The 22,500-nt window shown below is 39.0% G+C and overlaps 1 protein-coding gene and 3 long non-coding RNA genes across 5 annotated transcripts in view; 1 reads left to right on the forward strand and 3 right to left on the reverse strand.

Moving 5' to 3' along the window:
• Positions 1 to 683: 683 nt before the first annotated feature.
• LOC138028265 (uncharacterized) lies at positions 684 to 3,175 on the reverse strand. The gene is made up of 3 exons (XR_011127603.1): positions 2,666 to 3,175; positions 2,451 to 2,550; positions 684 to 2,378 (listed from the first exon to the last, which is right to left on the reverse strand). It is a non-coding gene; the product is annotated as an uncharacterized lncRNA (long non-coding RNA).
• Positions 3,176 to 9,216: 6,041 nt separating this feature from the next.
• LOC138028264 (uncharacterized) lies at positions 9,217 to 10,278 on the reverse strand. The gene is made up of 2 exons (XR_011127602.1): positions 9,769 to 10,278; positions 9,217 to 9,653 (listed from the first exon to the last, which is right to left on the reverse strand). It is a non-coding gene; the product is annotated as an uncharacterized lncRNA (long non-coding RNA).
• Positions 10,279 to 17,056: 6,778 nt separating this feature from the next.
• Positions 17,057 to 21,458, forward strand: LOC138028266 (uncharacterized). The gene is made up of 3 exons (XR_011127604.1): positions 17,057 to 18,754; positions 21,192 to 21,256; positions 21,333 to 21,458. It is a non-coding gene; the product is annotated as an uncharacterized lncRNA (long non-coding RNA).
• Positions 20,257 to 22,500, reverse strand: part of LOC138028263 (short-chain collagen C4-like) — a 14,607-nt gene continuing 12,363 nt past the window's right edge. For both annotated transcript variants that reach the window (XM_068875741.1, XM_068875740.1), the window contains one exon: positions 20,257 to 21,750. In XM_068875741.1, the coding sequence (XP_068731842.1) occupies positions 21,278 to 21,750 (473 nt within the window). In that variant the 3' untranslated portion in view covers positions 20,257 to 21,277. The remainder of the gene's footprint in view (positions 21,751 to 22,500) is intronic.

Genomic DNA, 22,500 nt, shown 5'->3' on the forward strand with positions numbered 1-22,500 from the left:
CGTTTAATGCGTCTGGACGTCCTCTAGTATAAATACGGCCATTGAGAGTAAAATTTGGATAGGCATTTCAATTTGGAAAATTTTGTACCTTTGCTGGAGCCCAGGGTTCGGGACTAGAGAAAATTGCTATATATGATCAGCAGAGATAGAAAGACAAATCAAAAGAGATTATTGGTAAACAAATTGATCGTAGATGTGAGAATACAATTTGAAAGTGCTCTACCGATTCATTATAATATTGAATTGTTTGCTTTTAACTTCGTTACTGTCACATAAGAAGGTATCACCAATACGTTTGTTCCTGGTTACAGATCTCGTGTTTACGGCCAGGATTTCTGGCATTACAGTTACTTTTTGATGGTTATCAAGTAAATATACCTTATTTGCTGCTAGTACGGAATGATGCGTATTTCGAGCCAGACATGAATCATTGGAAGATTGTCGTTTAGAGATTAGCAGACAAGACTGTAAAAAAAGACGATTAGCCGATGCAAAGGAGAAGGACGTTGGCAACAATAACACTTATGAACTTAAACGTTATCCTCTCGATTTTCAATTCGTGTTACGATACAAGTGCCGCTTGTAATAGCTACAATTCGTAATCCTAGAAAAAAACGTAGGGACAGTTTGTTGCAGCTGGACGTAGGTAAACTCGTTCCTTCTTGAACACATATCCTCTGGGCTAGGAGGGGGGGGGGGGGGGTACGCAAAATACTTAAAAGTACGATGAAAACTTCGTGTGTCAATGATTGTGATACGTTGAGTTCTAATTGTAGATAAATTCGAATGGTCTCATTGAAAACTGCTGTTCCATTGTTGTTTGGAAATCCCTCAGTTTCTTAGTACTTCTTCCAATAAATATTTGCAAGAGACCAATTTCGATGTGATGACATCACATGGTCACTCTACACTCCTGAAGTGTTGAATAAGTGAGGCGAACATGTGTGACATAACATCAACACACGAACTTGAAATTGTATCCACAAGTGGACATGCAATATTCCCTTCAAGGTATAGATATGAGATGTTTAAATAAAAAACAATTTTGAAAAATTATTCATTGCAGTGATCCCGGCCCCTGCATTAATTTAGCTCGCGTGAATCCTATTTCATAAAAATAAAGTAAGTTCTATGATAATATTTTCCCTGTCACAAAAAGGTTACATTTAACTCAGCTAATATTTGTCTAAGTTAATCTGGTTACCATTTCATCCGGAAGAATATAAACTGCAGTATCTTCATTCTGTATAGTGAAGATTACATGTTTCAGTAACCCAGCGCTGCTGGCAATTTTTATGAAGTAAACTTATACCTTGACTTCTAGGCTTGGGGGAGTAAATAATAAGATATCACATCAAGGCTGGGTTTTGAAAGAATTACTTCCTTTGTTGTGTGGTGTGGCCACAACTTGGACCCAAGATGTGATTCTGATAAAATGGAATTTGGCCTGCTATGCCTGACGCCCAGAGAAGAGTACGTTAGTGGTACTCCGTATCGGAAATTTAGAATCAGGCGCTGCCCAAAAGGGTTTCTAGTACAGCCAAGAGGTATACTAATAAATGTTGCGCGAGGAGTCATAACCTCTACAAAAACTAGTACCTATGGCCCTGGCAATAACATGGAATGAGAATAGTTTTGTTGGATGCACGGTTTTGAACCTCATTTTCTCTAAGAGAGGTTTTCACGTGACGTCATCACCGCCATGTTGGTGGACGAAAACAAAAGATCTCTCATTAGCTTCTTTTGTTCGTCCACCAGAAGTCGTAGATTTCTCTGTTGTTATTAGTGTCCCTAGAGGTTGGTTGAAAACGTCCTATATCGATCACTGGAGTACCCACTGACATAGATAGAAGTGGGCATGACTGATAAGTATCGTTCCTTCGTACTAATTCTTCTCAAAAGAGTCAATTCAGTACCAGAAATCTATTCAAATAACTGAGATATTTACGCCGAAATATATGCTCATCTCTGATTTTTTTGCGGATAGTAGCTAAACCAAATTCGCATTGAAAAACTATAGTGTGCGATACGCTTTATCTCCATGAAGAACTTGATAACCATGGCTTTATCGCTGTGGCGTAAGTTGATCTTTCTGTAATTGCAAACTGTATTATTTGTTGGGGAATTGTAGTTTATTGGTGGAAGACGTAGTTAAAATCTGTTAGTCAGCTTCTATAGTCCTTTCCTCCAACTTTTCTTGTTAAGTGTCTGAAGTCACAGCTGAAGAACCCATGCGAAACCGCTTCGGTCAGTTGCTCGTGGAATTTCGGTTTGTGAATTGCATTCGGATAGGTGGCGGACGGTCGAGTTTTTGGAGGTGTTTGGCTACTTTCATTCTCGGGCTAAATAAGCATGGAACGATATACTTGACGGGTCATCTGTATTAATATAAAAATATTGTAATAATCTAACTTCAAAAAAACCAAACTGAAAATTCATTGCAGTAGCACCTTTTAAAACCGGATTTAAAGTACACAACAACTTGGTGGGCGGGAACGTTCACAATGTATTTTGCTGCTTGAACATCGGGCCGCACCAAAACATCTCTTCCTGAAAACCAAAAAAAAATCTCCAGTAGTCAAAATAAATTTATCGAAAAATGTTCCTGTAGCATGGTATGCAGTCAGTTTTTGCTTGTGACTCATACTTAGGTTAGATAACTTACTTTGAAGCTTTAGATTGTGCTTTGCAATGGTGTGGAAGTACGGGAAGTAACACAGCGTTGCTGATTTCAGTTTTATTGATTTTCTATGGTACCACAGTCACAATCCACAGATTTAACGATACGACAGAGCACACGTACTAAAGATTAGCTAAAGATTGTAGAGCATTAAAACTGCTCTCTACACATAAGTCAGTGTAATATAAACTTTGAGGTAACATTCCAAGGCACTTTTAAAGTATAAATAAGATATCTCGTTCCAAAGCTTTTAGTCAAGTATTAATTCACTTTATTCTTTGTTGCTCTCTGTGCGCAACGTAAACAACTTAATTAAACTTTAAATCCTGGATCTTGTTGCAACGTGTGACTACCCATCCGCTAAAGCTCAAGAAACAGCAGTAATCATGCATCACTGAAATGCATGATAGTGATTTCTTTACAACTGTTGATATGCCTTTCATCAGTTGTATCAGTTTGTATTCTGTCAGAATGAAAAGAATCAGAAGAATACGTGATCTACCTGAAAAACGGGACCGCCAATGCTAGTCATCGCAGGACATTTTCCCCAATTGACCCATTTCTGTTGCGCATCCGTTGTGCGCACCCAATTTATCAAGCACAACTTGACCTTTCAACGTAATTGTTGCCAAAGGGATATCGTTTTACGCGTGCACTTCTTTTGCTGTAGAAACAGCGGTGATCGTGGATCATATCATAGATTTCTTTTTTTGACACTTGACATGTATGTCATCAGTTGCTTACCATCAGAGTGAAAGAAATTTGACGACACAGTAGAAAGACTAAACTATTGGGTATCTTCTCCCGCTAGCCAAGAATAAACCCATTACTTCCAACCATCCACTTCGGAAAAACATAAATTTGGCAGGTTTCAATTTCATCTGATCGCATGATTTACCGTATATGGTCAGAGGTCCACCATTAAAAGGTGACTGGCATCACATAACAACTTAATGCTTATCTATAAATGCATTTGCTTGTTGCCACGCACTCCAATATCATACTACTCATTCAAACCCTGAAAGACGCTCTACATAGACGAGGCTCCTTCACATGGCGGGACCAATTGGATATATATTCCATCGATCATCACGTAAACTCGTTCATCCTGACGGAGGCTCCACAAACCCACCCAATGAAACCAAGTTGGTCGTTCACAGGGACAAACACGATCCAGAGCGACTCAAATTTCAATTTTTACCAGTTCAAGGCTTCGGGCACTTTGGATATATTCAGCATGTAGCCAGTGGGAAGATTGTACATCCTTCTGGTGGCGAGTTATATCCCGGGAATAATACCTCCCTGGTTTACCATTCTGATCGCCATGCAGGTGCCCTCTTTGCATTTGACGAAGATGACCGTATAATTCACAAAGGTGGCAAGATCTGGCATCCTCTGGGAGGATACCCTAACCCTGGCGACAACACATTCTGCGTCCTTCACTCTGACGTTCACGACTCTGCAAAATTCTACTTTGGAGATTGCAACGGCACTGAAATCTCCCCATATCCAAATCCAAATCTCAGTGGGACGTGGAAAGTGGTGAAGGCTTACATTAATCCAAAAGCCACTCACACTTTCACACAAAAATACAACATTGGAAAGACGCTGAGTAAGACGGTGACAGAACAGCCAGCTTGGAAGGTCACGGGGGAGATTGCCTTTAAATTATTTAAGACCAGCACAGAATTCTCTGGATTTGCCCAAAAAGCGAGTCAGAGCACGTGGTCTAAGGAATATGAAGAGACCACCACCTTAAAAGTAGAAGAAGGAAAGACGGTCGTGGTGTGGCAGTTTGTGTTCGGAATGGAGCAGTACGGCGACAAGTATTCCTTCCAGAGCAGCATCATCGGAGATACTGATAGCTTGGACAAACATCCGAGTATTTGAAGCAGTAACTGAGTTAGTTAAATTACCGATTCGGTCATAAAACGAACTAGAGCACAATGTCTTCTGCAGAGTAGAACTTCTGATTATCATTGCCTTGATGATTGTTATGAATGACCTTAACACGTTGTAGACTTTAAATTTCTTTGATATAATTTGACCTGAACAATGACCGATGAACTCTTCATTGACATTTTTTTATATTTGATCAATTCAGATCGATTATATTTTAGATATCTTTACAGCGACATAAGATAGAGTCACGTTTGTTCTTCGTTTAGTCTCGCTTTTTAGTAAGGCGCGTGATTAGCTAGTCAAACCCTTTACGGACAGTTAAGGCAACGAAAGATTTGTTTAGAACCTTACTTTCAACCTCAAAAGGAACTATACTTTAGTTTATTATCAGTCTCTCTTTTCATCTGCCGTTTTCCTTTTGTAATTTTGCGTCAGTTTCTAATTTCAAAGCTCTGAGTTTATCTGAGCAACGCCTCAAATATGTTAGAAATGTTGATACAAAATATATGTTTCACTCTTTATTTTCAGAATAAATCTTAAATTAGAAAATCCTCAGTTGGAATCGATTGTTGTCTTTTGAGTCGTTTTTACCAATAGAAATATAAAGTAAGTGAAGGGCATTGTCGACACTCTGTCACGGATGCAAGTCATTGTAACACTCTAAAACAAATACTGTCGAACCTCCTGTTGCGACCACCTCTCCTCAGCGACCGAAATTGAGAAATGGCTCAAATCGCGTCGGATCTGAAAAATAGCCACATAGGAAGGAAGTTACCCACGTTGGCAATAAGGTTGGTCTTTTTTATTGAGAATTTTTTCATATAATTATCTTCTTAAGCTTTTTATCGGGATTCCCATACAAATCCTTATATTTTTGTCGGCCATGCTCACACTGAGCTTGGGGTGCCTGTGGTCAAATCACTGTACTTTAGAACCTCTTGTATGCCACCACCTCATGTGAGCGAACGCAACCACTTTTCGAGCTAACACTTTGAAAATTTCTTTTGTTTTTATCCTCCTGTAAGAGACCTCTTGACAGATTATAGAGCGGAGATTGGATAACAAGGTATTGCAATATTATCCCATTTCCGGGTAATTAAATAGTTTATCTGGCATTTAGTTTTGTATACTCGTGTTTTGAAAAAGAAAATAAGGGCTAAAACATTTACCGGAAGATATGCCTAAGCATGCACGACAAATAATCAACAACCAAAACCTTACACAAACACCACGAATAGTCCTACATTTGGGCAGAATAAAACGGAACAGAAATGCCCCCTCTCCCCCAAATCAAGGATGAAGGCGCATGAAGGCCAAAACGCGCCATTTTTCCATCACTGATTTTGGGGGGAGGGGTGGTCTCAATTTCCCATTTAATTTGTTCAATGTAGGTCTTCCCACCCATTGATTGACGAACGAACAATGATATTTTGTTGTGAATAAAAACATTGCTCAGAAACCCCAAATAGAAGGACATCAAAGTGGCTATGTCACGTTATTTTAGGGTGTTCAGGGCGGGGAATCCCCAGTTAATCACGAGTTCAAATCTCGAAAATGGTACTGTGGAATCTCTTTACTGATAAAATTATCGTTACATCAGAAACAAAATGATTCTGAGCAACTGACGAGCCTTATCAAGGCGATTTGCCATCAGTAAAATTGAAAAATGTTGGGCCGACTTTTTTTCAAGATCACCCAAATGCAATCCGTTTCAATCTTGTCCATTTGTGTCCATCCCTGCTTCTCTTTCCTCTTGCTTTATTTGTTTTATGTTGTTCAACAGTTTTAAGTGGTTATTGCAATGTTTCATTCTACTTTTTGAGCATTTTGGGTGTTATGAAATTACATCATTTTGCGTGACATAGCCACTTTAGTTTTGCCCGAGTATATACGGTTTGCGAAAAAAAAAAAAATGACCGGTGGGGTTCTAATTATATTCTGGCACAATGTAATATCAATAATTGAATAGTAAGAACATCAGCTTCTAATCATTGCTGTTTACGCCAGTTTTCTGTTGCCATTAATTTAAATAAAATGCCATTATACATACACAAGATCACTGCCATGAAGGCCGTAAACAAATGAATGAAAGTTGACTCCTTTAAGGGGCTCGGAAAAATACAATGGTTCAGCAGAAACTTTCGCACAGTGCGGAACTGGAGAGAGAGAAAGAAATTGGCCGTATTTATACTAGAGGACGTCTAAGACATCTTAGACGTCTTAGACGACTAGTATAAATACGGGAAATAAGGTGGACGCATTGAACGTCAGACGAATTAAACGTCTCAAGTTAAGTGCGTCGAAACGACGCACTCAACAGACGTCTTAGTCGTCTCAGACGTCTAAGCCGTCTAGTATAAAGACGAGACGCGCTAAACTGGGACGCACTTAGCAATGGAGTGCACACAGTCACTTTGGTGATTAAATCTCAGTATCTTTTGAAGAAAATTGTGAATCTGATTTCTAGCCTTCGAAGTTAAGTGCGTCCCGTATTTATATTAGTCGCACTTACGGCCAGACGTTTAATGCGTCTGGACGTCCTCTAGTATAAATACGGCCATTGAGAGTAAAATTTGGATAGGCATTTCAATTTGGAAAATTTTGTACCTTTGCTGGAGCCCAGGGTTCGGGACTAGAGAAAATTGCTATATATGATCAGCAGAGATAGAAAGACAAATCAAAAGAGATTATTGGTAAACAAATTGATCGTAGATGTGAGAATACAATTTGAAAGTGCTCTACCGATTCATTATAATATTGAATTGTTTGCTTTTAACTTCGTTACTGTCACATAAGAAGGTATCACCAATACGTTTGTTCCTGGTTACAGATCTCGTGTTTACGGCCAGGATTTCTGGCATTACAGTTACTTTTTGATGGTTATCAAGTAAATATACCTTATTTGCTGCTAGTACGGAATGATGCGTATTTCGAGCCAGACATGAATCATTGGAAGATTGTCGTTTAGAGATTAGCAGACAAGACTGTAAAAAAAGACGATTAGCCGATGCAAAGGAGAAGGACGTTGGCAACAATAACACTTATGAACTTAAACGTTATCCTTTCGATTTTCAATTCGTGTTACGATACAAGTGCCGCTTGTAATAGCTACAATTCGTAATCCTAGAAAAAAACGTAGGGACAGTTTGTTGCAGCTGGACGTAGGTAAACTCGTTCCTTCTTGAACACATATCCTCTGGGCTAGGAGGGGGGGGGGGGGGGGGTACGCAAAATACTTAAAAGTACGATGAAAACTTCGTGTGTCAATGATTGTGATACGTTGAGTTCTAATTGTAGATAAATTCGAATGGTCTCATTGAAAACTGCTGTTCCATTGTTGTTTGGAAATCCCTCAGTTTCTTAGTACTTCTTCCAATAAATATTTGCAAGAGACCAATTTCGATGTGATGACATCACATGGTCACTCTACACTCCTGAAGTGTTGAATAAGTGAGGCGAACATGTGTGACATAACATCAACACACGAACTTGAAATTGTATCCACAAGTGGACATGCAATATTCCCTTCAAGGTATAGATATGAGATGTTTAAATAAAAAACAATTTTGAAAAATTATTCATTGCAGTGATCCCGGCCCCTGCATTAATTTAGCTCGCGTGAATCCTATTTCATAAAAATAAAGTAAGTTCTATGATAATATTTTCCCTGTCACAAAAAGGTTACATTTAACTCAGCTAATATTTGTCTAAGTTAATCTGGTTACCATTTCATCCGGAAGAATATAAACTGCAGTATCTTCATTCTGTATAGTGAAGATTACATGTTTCAGTAACCCAGCGCTGCTGGCAATTTTTATGAAGTAAACTTATACCTTGACTTCTAGGCTTGGGGGAGTAAATAATAAGATATCACATCAAGGCTGGGTTTTGAAAGAATTACTTCCTTTGTTGTGTGGTGTGGCCACAACTTGGACCCAAGATGTGATTCTGATAAAATGGAATTTGGCCTGCTATGCCTGACGCCCAGAGAAGAGTACGTTAGTGGTACTCCGTATCGGAAATTTAGAATCAGGCGCTGCCCAAAAGGGTTTCTAGTACAGCCAAGAGGTATACTAATAAATGTTGCGCGAGGAGTCATAACCTCTACAAAAACTAGTACCTATGGCCCTGGCAATAACATGGAATGAGAATAGTTTTGTTGGATGCACGGTTTTGAACCTCATTTTCTCTAAGAGAGGTTTTCACGTGACGTCATCACCGCCATGTTGGTGGACGAAAACAAAAGATCTCTCATTAGCTTCTTTTGTTCGTCCACCAGAAGTCGTAGATTTCTCTGTTGTTATTAGTGTCCCTAGAGGTTGGTTGAAAACGTCCTATATCGATCACTGGAGTACCCACTGACATAGATAGAAGTGGGCATGACTGATAAGTATCGTTCCTTCGTACTAATTCTTCTCAAAAGAGTCAATTCAGTACCAGAAATCTATTCAAATAACTGAGATATTTACGCCGAAATATATGCTCATCTCTGATTTTTTTGCGGATAGTAGCTAAACCAAATTCGCATTGAAAAACTATAGTGTGCGATACGCTTTATCTCCATGAAGAACTTGATAACCATGGCTTTATCGCTGTGGCGTAAGTTGATCTTTCTGTAATTGCAAACTGTATTATTTGTTGGGGAATTGTAGTTTATTGGTGGAAGACATAGTTAAAATCTGTTAGTCAGCTTCTATAGTCCTTTCCTCCAACTTTTCTTGTTAAGTGTCTGAAGTCACAGCTGAAGAACCCATGCGAAACCGCTTCGGTCAGTTGCTCGTGGAATTTCGGTTTGTGAATTGCATTCGGATAGGTGGCGGACGGTCGAGTTTTTGGAGGTGTTTGGCTACTTTCATTCTCGGGCTAAATAAGCATGGAACGATATACTTGACGGGTCATCTGTATTAATATAAAAATATTGTAATAATCTAACTTCAAAAAAACCAAACTGAAAATTCATTGCAGTAGCACCTTTTAAAACCGGATTTAAAGTACACAACAACTTGGTGGGCGGGAACGTTCACAATGTATTTTGCTGCTTGAACATCGGGCCGCACCAAAACATCTCTTCCTGAAAACCAAAAAAACATCTCCAGTAGTCAAAATAAATTTATCGAAAAATGTTCCTGTAGCATGGTATGCAGTCAGTTTTTGCTTGTGACTCATACTTAGGTTAGATAACTTACTTTGAAGCTTTAGATTGTGCTTTGCAATGGTGTGGAAGTACGGGAAGTAACACAGCGTTGCTGATTTCAGTTTTATTGATTTTCTATGGTACCACAGTCACAATCCACAGATTTAACGATACGACAGAGCACACGTACTAAAGATTAGCTAAAGATTGTAGAGCATTAAAACTGCTCTCTACACATAAGTCAGTGTAATATAAACTTTGAGGTAACATTCCAAGGCACTTTTAAAGTATAAATAAGATATCTCGTTCCAAAGCTTTTAGTCAAGTATTAATTCACTTTATTCTTTGTTGCTCTCTGTGCGCAACGTAAACAACTTAATTAAACTTTAAATCCTGGATCTTGTTGCAACGTGTGACTACCCATCCGCTAAAGCTCAAGAAACAGCAGTAATCATGCATCACTGAAATGCATGATAGTGATTTCTTTACAACTGTTGATATGCCTTTCATCAGTTGTATCAGTTTGTATTCTGTCAGAATGAAAAGAATCAGAAGAATACGTGATCTACCTGAAAAACGGGACCGCCAATGCTAGTCATCGCAGGACATTTTCCCCGATTGACCCATTTCTGTTGCGCATCCGTTGTGCGCACCCAATTTATCAAGCACAACTTGACCTTTCAACGTAATTGTTGCCAAAGGGATATCGTTTTACGCGTGCACTTCTTTTGCTGTAGAAACAGCGGTGATCGTGGATCATATCATAGATTTCTTTTTTTGACACTTGACATGTATGTCATCAGTTGCTTACCATCAGAGTGAAAGAAATTTGACGACACAGTAGAAAGACTAAACTATTGGGTATCTTCTCCCGCTAGCCAAGAATAAACCCATTACTTCCAACCATCCACTTCGGAAAAACATAAATTTGGCAGGTTTCAATTTCATCTGATCGCATGATTTACCGTATATGGTCAGAGGTCCACCATTAAAAGGTGACTGGCATCACATAACAACTTAATGCTTATCTATAAATGCATTTGCTTGTTGCCACGCACTCCAATATCATACTACTCATTCAAACCCTGAAAGACGCTCTACATAGACGAGGCTCCTTCACATGGCGGGACCAATTGGATATATATTCCATCGATCATCACGTAAACTCGTTCATCCTGACGGAGGCTCCACAAACCCACCCAATGAAACCAAGTTGGTCGTTCACAGGGACAAACACGATCCAGAGCGACTCAAATTTCAATTTTTACCAGTTCAAGGCTTCGGGCACTTTGGATATATTCAGCATGTAGCCAGTGGGAAGATTGTACATCCTTCTGGTGGCGAGTTATATCCCGGGAATAATACCTCCCTGGTTTACCATTCTGATCGCCATGCAGGTGCCCTCTTTGCATTTGACGAAGATGACCGTATAATTCACAAAGGTGGCAAGATCTGGCATCCTCTGGGAGGATACCCTAACCCTGGCGACAACACATTCTGCGTCCTTCACTCTGACGTTCACGACTCTGCAAAATTCTACTTTGGAGATTGCAACGGCACTGAAATCTCCCCATATCCAAATCCAAATCTCAGTGGGACGTGGAAAGTGGTGAAGGCTTACATTAATCCAAAAGCCACTCACACTTTCACACAAAAATACAACATTGGAAAGACGCTGAGTAAGACGGTGACAGAACAGCCAGCTTGGAAGGTCACGGGGGAGATTGCCTTTAAATTATTTAAGACCAGCACAGAATTCTCTGGATTTGCCCAAAAAGCGAGTCAGAGCACGTGGTCTAAGGAATATGAAGAGACCACCACCTTAAAAGTAGAAGAAGGAAAGACGGTCGTGGTGTGGCAGTTTGTGTTCGGAATGGAGCAGTACGGCGACAAGTATTCCTTCCAGAGCAGCATCATCGGAGATACTGATAGCTTGGACAAACATCCGAGTATTTGAAGCAGTAACTGAGTCAGTTAAATTACCGATTCGGTCATAAAACGAACTAGAGCACAATGTCTTCTGCAGAGTAGAACTTCTGATTATCATTGCCTTGATGATTGTTATGAATGACCTTAACACGTTGTAGACTTTAAATTTCTTTGATATAATTTGACCTGAACAATGACCGATGAACTCTTCATTGACATTTTTTTATATTTGATCAATTCAGATCGATTATATTTTAGATATCTTTACAGCGACATAAGATAGAGTCACGTTTGTTCTTCGTTTAGTCTCGCTTTTTAGTAAGGCGCGTGATTAGCTAGTCAAACCCTTTACGGACAGTTAAGGCAACGAAAGATTTGTTTAGAACCTTACTTTCAACCTCAAAAGGAACTATACTTTAGTTTATTATCAGTCTCTCTTTTCATCTGCCGTTTTCCTTTTGTAATTTTGCGTCAGTTTCTAATTTCAAAGCTCTGAGTTTATCTGAGCAACGCCTCAAATATGTTAGAAATGTTGATACAAAATATATGTTTCACTCTTTATTTTCAGAATAAATCTTAAATTAGAAAATCCTCAGTTGGAATCGATTGTTGTCTTTTGAGTCGTTTTTACCAATAGAAATATAAAGTAAGTGAAGGGCATTGTCGACACTCTGTCACGGATGCAAGTCATTGTAACACTCTAAAACAAATACTGTCGAACCTCCTGTTGCGACCACCTCTCCTCAGCGACCGAAATTGAGAAATGGCTCAAATCGCGTCGGATCTGAAAAATAGCCACATAGGAAGGAAGTTACCCACGTTGGCAATAAGGTTGGTCTTTTTTATTGAGAATTTTTTCATATAATTATCTTCTTAAGCTTTTTATCGGGATTCCCATACAAATCCTTATATTTTTGTCGGCCATGCTCACACTGAGCTTGGGGTGCCTGTGGTCAAATCACTGTACTTTAGAACCTCTTGTATGCCACCACCTCATGTGAGCGAACGCAACCACTTTTCGAGCTAACACTTTGAAAATTTCTTTTGTTTTTATCCTCCTGTAAGAGACCTCTTGACAGATTATAGAGCGGAGATTGGATAACAAGGTATTGCAATATTATCCCATTTCCGGGTAATTAAATAGTTTATCTGGCATTTAGTTTTGTATACTCGTGTTTTGAAAAAGAAAATAAGGGCTAAAACATTTACCGGAAGATATGCCTAAGCATGCACGACAAATAATCAACAACCAAAACCTTACACAAACACCACGAATAGTCCTACATTTGGGCAGAATAAAACGGAACAGAAATGCCCCCTCTCCCCCAAATCAAGGATGAAGGCGCATGAAGGCCAAAACGCGCCATTTTTCCATCACTGATTTTGGGGGGAGGGGTGGTCTCAATTTCCCATTTAATTTGTCCAATGTAGGTCTTCCCACCCATTGATTGACGAACGAACAATGATATTTTGTTGTGAATAAAAACATTGCTCAGAAACCCCAAATAGAAGGACATCAAAGTGGCTATGTCACGTTATTTTAGGGTGTTCAGGGCGGGGAATCCCCAGTTAATCACGAGTTCAAATCTCGAAAATGGTACTGTGGAATCTCTTTACTGATAAAATTATCGTTACATCAGAAACAAAATGATTCTGAGCAACTGACGAGCCTTATCAAGGCGATTTGCCATCAGTAAAATTGAAAAATGTTGGGCCGACTTTTTTTAAAGATTACCCAAATGCAATCCGCTTCAATCTTGTCCATTTGTGTCCATCCATGCTTCTCTTTCCTTTTGCTTTATTTGTTTTATGTTGTTCAACAGATTTAAGTGGTTATTGCAATGTTTCATTCTACTTTTTGAGCATTTTGGGTGTTATGAAATTACATCATTTTGCGAGACATAGCCCCTTTAGTTTTGAAAATTTGGTTTTATGAACGGAGTTAATAATGTAAATTATTATACATTGGTGTCACCAGCTCGATTTTGATTGGCTATAAGCACGCAGCCAATTCTTGCTTGCTCTGTTTCTCTTAGGTCATACCTACAAACAATAGATTTTATATATGTAGAATTGACGTCATACCTACAGACAATAGTTTTATGCATGCAGAAGTGACGTCACCTAACACACTAACCAGCAGTTTGATCAGTTTTGTCATGGCGGAGCTCAGCTCAGGAATATGCATAATAAAACAATTATTGAATTCGGTTTTCGCATGTTAGCGATAATTATCAAGGCCTCAGTTTGTGTTATCCGCCTCAGCCTTCGGCTTCAGCAGATAACACAAACTTTGGCCTTGATAATTATCGCTAACATGCTCAACCTCATCCAATAATTGTTAATTGGCCACCGTACAGAGATTCTAAAAGCTTTTAGAATCTCTGTACGGTGGCCAATTTACATTATCAACTCCGCTGATAAAACCAAATTTTTGTATACTACTTCTCCACCGACGCAGCACCACAGTTTCGTTAGAAACTACACCCTTTAGTTTTGCCCGAGTATATACGGTTTGCGAAAAAAAAAATGACCTGTGGGGTTCTAATTATATTCCGGCACAATATAATATCAATAATTGAATAGTAAGAACATCAGCTTCTTATCATTGCTGTTTACCCCAGTTTTTTGTTGCCATTAATTTAAATAAAATGCCATTACACATAGTTACACAAGATTACTGCCATGAAGGCAGTAAACAAATGAATGAAAGTTGCTTCAGCAGAAAATTTAGCGCGGAACTCGAGAGAGAAAAAGAAATTGAGAGTAAAATTTGGATAGGCATTTCAGTTTGGAAAATTTTGTACCATAGCTGGAGCCCAGGGTTCGGGACTAGAGAAATACTTACATATGGTCAGCAGAGATAGAAAGACAAATCAAAAGAGATTATTGGTAAACAAATTGATCGTAGATATGAGAATATAATTTGAAAGTGCAGCACCGGTTCATTATAATATTGAATTGTTTGCTTTTAACTTCGTTACTGTCACATAAGAAGGTATCACCAATACGTTTGTTCCTGGTTACAGAACTCGTGTTTACGGCCAGGATTTCTGGCATTACAGTTACTCTTTGATGGTTATCAAGTTAATATACCTTATTTGCTGGTGGTACAGAATGATGCGTATTTCGAGCCAGACATGAATCATTGGAAGATTGTCGTTTAGAGATTAGCAGACAAGACTGTAAAAAAAGACGATTAGCCGATGCAAAGGAGAAGGACGTTGGCAACAATAACACTTATGAACTTAAATGTTATCCTCTCGATTTTCTATTCGTGTTACGATACAAGTGCCGCTTGTAATAGCTACAACTCGTAATCCTAGAAAAAAACGTAGGGACAGTTTGTTGCAGCTAGACGTAGGTAAAACTTCGTGTGTCAATGCTTGTGATACGTTGCGTTCTAATTGTAGATAAATTCGAATGGTCTCATTGAAAACTGCTGATCCATTGTTGCTTGGAAATCCCTCAGTTTCTTAGTACTTTCTTCCAATAAATATTTGCAATTCCGATGTGATGACATCACATGGTCACTCTACACTCCTGAAGTGTTTATGCTATTTTTTTCACATGAATAAGTGAAGCGAACATGTGTGACCGGCATAACATCAACACACGAACTTGAATTTGTATCCACAAGTGGACATGCAATATTCCCTTCAAGGTATAGCTATGAGATGTTTAAATAAAAAACAATTTTGAAAAATTATTCATTGCAGTGATCCCGGCCCCTGCATTAATTCAGCTCGCGTGAATCCTATTTCATAAAAATAAAGTAAGTTGATAATATTTTCCCTGTCACAAAAAATTTACATTTAACTCAGCTAATATTTGTCTAAGTTAATCTGGTTACCATTTCACCCGGAAGAATATAAACTGCAGTATCTTCATTCTGTATAGTGAAGATTACATGTTTCAGTAACCCAGCGCTGCTGGTAATTTTTATGAATTAAACGTATACCTTGACTTCTAGGCTTGGGGGAGTAAATAATAAGATATCACATCAAGGCTTGGTTTTGAGAGAATTACTTCCTTTGTTGTGTAGTGTGGCCACAACTTGGACCCAAGTTGTGATTCTGATAAAATGGAATGTGGCCTGCTATGCCTGACGCCCAGAGAAGAGTTAGTGGGTACTCCGTATATAAAACTGATATTGTAATAATCTAACTTCAAAAAAAACCAAACTGAAAATTCATTACAGTAGCACCTTTTAAAAGCGGATTTAAAGTACACAACAACTTGGTGGGCGGGAACGTTCACAATGTATTTTGCTGCTTGAACATCGAGCCGCACTGAAACATCTCTTCCTGAAAACCAAAAAAAAAACTTCAGTAGTCAAAATAAATTTATCGAAAAATGTTCCTGTAGCATGGTATGCAGTCAGTTTTTGCTTGTGATTCATACTTAGGTTAGATAACTTACTTTGAAGCTTTAGATTGTGCTTTGCAATGGTGTGGAAGTACGGTAAGTAACACAGTGTTGCTGATTTCAATAGTTTAATTGATTTTCTATGGTACCACAGTCACAATCCATAGATTTAACGATACGACAGAGCACACGAACTAAAGATTAGCTAAAGATTGTAGAGCATTAAAACTGCTCTGTACACATAAGTCAGTGTAATATAAACTTTGAGGTAACATTCCAAGGCAACCTTTTAAAGTATAAATAAGATATCTCGTTCCAAAGCTTTTAGTCAAGTATTAATTCACTTTATTCTTTGTTGCTCTCTGTGCGCAACGTAAACAACTTAATTAAACCTTGTTGCAACGTGTGACTACCCATCCGCTAAAGCTCAAGAAACAGCAGTAATCATGCATCACTGAAATGCATGATAGTGATTTCTTTACAACTGTTGATATGCCTGTCATCAGTTGTATCAGTTTGTATTCTGTCAGAATGAAAAGAATCAGAAGAATACGTGAAGAATACGCCAATGCTAGTCATCGCAGGACATTCTCCCCGATTGACCCATTTCTGTTGCGCATCCGTTGTGCGCACCCAATTTATCAAGTACAACTTGACCTTTCAACGTAATTGTTGCCAAAGGGACATCGTTTTACGCGTGCTCGTGACCACCCTTCTAAAGCTGTAGAAACAGCGGTGATCATGGATCATATCATAGAGTTCTTTTTTTGACACTTGACATGTATGCCATCAGTTGCTTACCATCAGAGTGAAAGAAATTTGACAACACAGTAGAAAGACTAAACTATTGGGTATCTTCTCCCGCTAGCCAAGAATAAACCCATTACTTCCAACCACCTACTTCGGAAAAACATAAATTTGGCAGGTTTCAATTTCATCTGATCGCATGATTTACCGTATATCATCAGAGGTCCACCATTAAAAGGTGACTGGAATCACATAACAACTTAATGCTTATCTATAAATGCATTTGCTTGTTGTCACGTACTCCAATATCATACTACTCATTCAAACCCCGAAAGACGCTCTACATAGACGAGGCTCCTTCACATGGCGGGGCCAATTGGATATATATTCCATCGATCATCACGTAAACTCGTTCATCCTGAGGGAGGCTCCACAAACCCACCCAATGAAACCAAGTTGGTCGTTCACAGGGACAAAGACGATCCAGAGCGACTCAAATTTAGGTTTTTACCAGTTCAAGGCTTCGGGCACTTTGGATATATTGAGCATGTAGCCAGTGGGAAGATTGTACATCCTTCTGGTGGCGAGTTATATCCTGGGAATAATACCTCCCTGATTTACCATTCTGATCGCCATGCAGGTGCCCTCTTTGCATTTGACGAAGATGACCGTATAATTCACAAAGGTGGAAAGATCTGGCATCCTCTGGGAGGATACCCTAACCCTGGCGACAACACATTCTGCGTCCTTCACTCTGACGTTCACGACTCTGCAAAATTCTACTTTGGAGATTTCAACGGCACTGAAATCTCCCCATATCCAAATCCAAATCTCAGTGGGACGTGGAAAGTGGTGAAGGCTTACATTAATCCAAAAGCCACTCACACTTTCACACAAAAATACAACATTGGAAAGACGCTGAGTAAGACGGTGACAGAACAGCGAGCTTGGAAGGTCACGGGGGAGATTGCCTTTAAATTATTTAAGACCAGCACAGAATTCTCTGGATTTGCCCAAAAAGCGAGTCAGAGCACGTGGTCTAAGGAATATGAAGAGACCACCACCTTAAAAGTAGAAGAAGGAAAGACGGTCGTGGTGTGGCAGTTTGTGTTCGGAATGGAGCAGTACGGCGACAAGTATTCCTTCCAGAGCAGCATCATCGGAGATACTGATAGCTTGGACAAACATCCGAGTATTTGAAGCAGTAACTGAGTCAGTTAAATTACAGATTCCGTCATAAAACGAAGTATAGCACAATGTCTTCTGCAGAGTAGAACTTCTGATTATCATTGCCTTGATGATTGTTATGAATGACCTTAACACGTTGTAGACTTTAAATTTCTTTGATATAATTTGACCTGAACAATGACCGATGAACTCTTCATTGACATTTTTTTATATTTGATCAATTCCGATCGATTATATTTTAGATATCTTTACAGCGACATAATATAGAGTCACGTTTGTTCTTAGTTTAGTCTCGCTTTTTATTAAGGCGCGTGGTTAGCTAGTCAAACCCTTTACGGACAGTTAAGGCAACGAAAGATTTGTTTAGAACCTTACTTTCAACCTCAAAAGGAACTATACTTTAGTTTATTATCAGTCTGTCTTTTCATCTGCCGTTTTCCTTTTGTAATTTTGCGTCAGTTTGTAATTTCAAAGCTCTGAGTTTATCTGAGCAACGCCTCAAATATGTTAGGAATGTTGATACAAAATATATGTTTCACTCTTTATTTTCAGAATAAATCTTAAATTAGAAAATCCTCAGTTGGAATCGATTGTTGTCTTCTGAGTCGTTCTTACCAATAGAAAGATAAAGCAAGAAGGGCATTGTCGACACTCTGTCACGGATGCAAGTCATTGTAACACTCTAAAACAAATACCGTCGAACCTCCTGTTGCGACGACCTCTCCTCAGCGACCCAAATTGGCTCAAATCGCTTCGGATCTGGAAAATAGCCAAATAGGAAGGAAGTTACCCACGTTGGCAATAAGGTTAGGCTTTTTAATTGAGAGTTTTTTCATATAGTTATCTTCTTAAGCTTTTTATCGGGATTCCCATACAAATCCTTATATTTTTGTCGTCCATGCTCACACTGAGCTTGGGGTGCCTGTGGTCAAATCACTGTAGAACCTCTTGTAAGCCACCACCTCATGTGAGCGAACGCAACCACTTTTTGAGCTAACACTTTGAAAATTTCTTTTGTTTTTATCCTCCTGTAAGAGACCTCTTGACAGATTATAGAGCGGAAATTGGATAATAAGGTATTGCAATATTATCGCATTTCCGGGTAATGCAAGAGACGGAAATTTCTCAATGGAGATGCACTGGATTTTGGTTGTTTATTATTTAACAAAAAATCCCGGAAATTCCGCTAGTAAAAAAGGTAAAGGTAAAGTAAAGTAAAGTAACTTTATTTAACGTCGGTAGTTCCTTCAGCTACGAGGCTGGTATCAATGGAAGCCGACGGTGCGCCCTTTACCCCCCTCCCTCTGTCAGTTCTCCGTTTTAAGGGGATTTAAAGCTATAGCTACGTTTAAGTCACCGAGGATCGAACCGGGGAAATGGCTATCGCCTCGTGTGCCACTTTTTTGTTCTTACCACATTTTGACGTCATCTGTGATCTATTACTGAACAGACGCACGGCAACATGGAATCTATTTGTTAAATGGTAAACATAGCTAACCATTGCATGTAAAACGGTCACCCCAATCGAAATTTACAGGGGGTCTTGAAAAGCAACTATAGCCCATTTTTTAACATGGTAATTAACCCATGGACTTTTAATAGATTTTACTCTGTCTAACGTCACACGATTTTACTCGTCAATAGGGCGGTTCAGGTGTCAATGGGATAAGGTTTGAAAGAAATTTGCGTAAGAAAAAGAATGGTAAAAAGTTGTCGGCTAATTGAAAACGTTTCGCACGAATGGCGTCTCCTTGTGTATTCAAGTTGGGTCTTCTTTTCTTCATTAACGAGGATACGCCCACATTTTATATTAGTCGCATTAATTTAACAAAAATACACCATCTGTTTTCCCTTGGAAGTGTCTGTTCTTCGTTTCACTAGCCGGGTGAAATGATGGATTTTGACCACGTTTGTCCACAAGACAAATGTCAGACAAATTTGATGTTATGTTTGTCTAGAAATCAAATACGACAAATATGAGCCACATCACCATAGAATTGTCCTCTAAATGCGAGGAAAATGAGGTGGTCTTCGTCATCGCCGCCATGTTGTTGGACGAAAACAAAAGATCTCTCATTAGCTCCTTTTGTTCGTCCACCAGCAAATGTACATTACATCACCGTTATCTGTGTCTCTAGAGATTGGTTGCAAATCACCTCACCTGTATTTTATCGGGAGACAAATCCATCAAAACAAGATAAACTTTTCGAATTAAGAAAGGTAGTGAGCCTTTACTTTCCAGAAGTTGACCGTTCGGTAAGGCTATTTTGTTTTGTGCTTGTTCAAAGGGGGATAAGTAAGAGTCGACTTTAGTACTGCAACTTTTATTTTTATACACTACTTCATTAATACAGCATGAGTAAGGTCGCAGTTGATACAACAAATCATAACCCAAAACAACAAACAATCGGTCAATTTCAATAACAATGTACTTGGTCAAAATGAGTGCTTAGAATTAATGGTAATCAGTAAAACCAACCAAAACTAGTGTGCAGTTTAGACGTTCTAAAACTCACTTACAGAGCATAGCTACTAGAACTCTAGACATTCTTGACATTTAAGAGCCCACATGGGATAACATATAACAATTGAACCGGTCTTTTTAATGATAATGAAGATGATTACGTTGATCATAATGACGCTGATGACGTCAATGATGACGATGATGATGATGATGATGATGTTGACGTTGATAAAAACGCTGAAGATGATGACGTTGATGATGATGGATGAAGATGGAGATGTCGGTGACGATGATGACAGACTTAAGAGAAAGCAACACGGCTCTGGTCGTGAGTTCGTATTTTAACTAGGCAAACTTCACCTAAAATACTTTAATAGATCGATAAGTCTACATCAAAAGTAAAATGTGTATAAAGAACTTTTCAAAACAATGCCAAAGGAAAGTCTAAGGATCACGCTTAAAAAGTCTTAATTAAAAGGGTAAAGTCACCGTCGTTACACTGTTGTAGGTCAAAATGCCAAGGTTTTTTTTTTTTCATTTTTTAACGCTTTCATCCCTGAACTGGCCTCCACTGACTAGTAAAAATCGTCTGGTGTTTGGCAAAGTAAAATCTGTAAGTGTCAATCTTAGAAGGAATTCATTAATCAGCTTCCATCTTCTTCGTTTTTAACTGCGGACGGCAAAAAATCCTTTACAGTGCACGAAGTTGGTTTTTCGCGAAGAAGCTGTAACAATCTTTTTTTTGGTCTCTGTTGAATTGCTTTTTTTTTTTTTTGTAGAGTGAGGTGTAAGTGGTGAGACGGTACCCCGTTAATTATTAAGATGACGCTTAAAGAGATGGCAGGTAAATGATCATGTTGTGACTCTATTTACTACACACAACACAAGTAAGTTCATGACCTTCGATGTACGGTTTGCAGGGTAAGGTACCACAATTCGATTGCACCACGTACAACACAGCACCGTTTGTGTCTGTGTGGCTCCCTGGTACAGTCTCGGGATCTTTATCGATACAAACAAATTCAGTTTCGTGGACGTGACCATAATGGGAAGTCATCAGGTATCCAGTATACTCTTTGGTCCAACCAGATGCGCAGCTGTTGGTAGCTGGGATCATCACCTGAGAAGCACGTGCGCTGACGTAACAGACGGCGCAAGGTGCTTGGTGATTCTGGAGGTGGCTGAGTCTTGGAAAGCTTCCTGTTTCGTACTCTGTTCCGTATATGGTTGCTGTGCTCTGCCAACTAGGGCTAGTCTCGTCAAAAACTGGATTGTCAGGAAGACACAGGTAATTGGAGCCTCCTCCGCTTTGAGAGTAGAAGCCGCTGCCCATGAACCCTGTTTACATCAAGGAGATATCGTTAATTATTACACTAAGATCAGTAAATGGTTCAGTAACCAATCTCAGATCAGGATCTAAGCAAAAGGGGAATATTTACTGACGTCATTGTTTACAACAGTTTACATTAACGTACGATTTTGTTTCTAGAAGGCGACCTTAGAAGTAAAAATAAAAAGTTAAAGTGCCCCTGTGACCAAAAAATCAATTCATATATTTCTTTAGATTTCAAAACTATGTTAACAAAACACTAAGTGACCCACGTTTTAAGCCTTGATTTCAAAAAGACACCTCTTTATTTTAACTGTAATTTTCCTATTTAATGGTCCGCCATTACTAACATTATGTTCTTGAGAGAGCTGGATCGAGGAGAAAATGACATCAAAGGCTCACTAGTTTAAGAATGCAATACGTGTGTACGCCGCAGAATTAATATGCAGCACGGGGGTTTTGGGCTTTCAGACTTTTAAACTCACGCTTTGCATATATAATAAGCTGCGTTCACACGCTGAAATTTTAAGCTAGTGAGCCTCTGACGTCACTTTTCCCTGGATCCAATCGTCTGAAGTCCAATCGGTCAGTTTTGAACGTGAGTAATGGCGGACCGTGAAATCCAAAACTTACACTCAAAGTAAACGGCCTTTGGATAAAAATCAAAGCTCAAAATTTTGCAAGTCAGGTGTTAAGCAAACATACTTTCAAAATCTGAAGGAAAAAAGGAAGCGGTTTTTTTTATCACAGGGGCACTT

This window comes from Montipora capricornis, chromosome 13 (genome assembly GCF_036669925.1).
Source record: "Montipora capricornis isolate CH-2021 chromosome 13, ASM3666992v2, whole genome shotgun sequence".
Taxonomy (NCBI): domain Eukaryota; kingdom Metazoa; phylum Cnidaria; class Anthozoa; order Scleractinia; family Acroporidae; genus Montipora; species Montipora capricornis.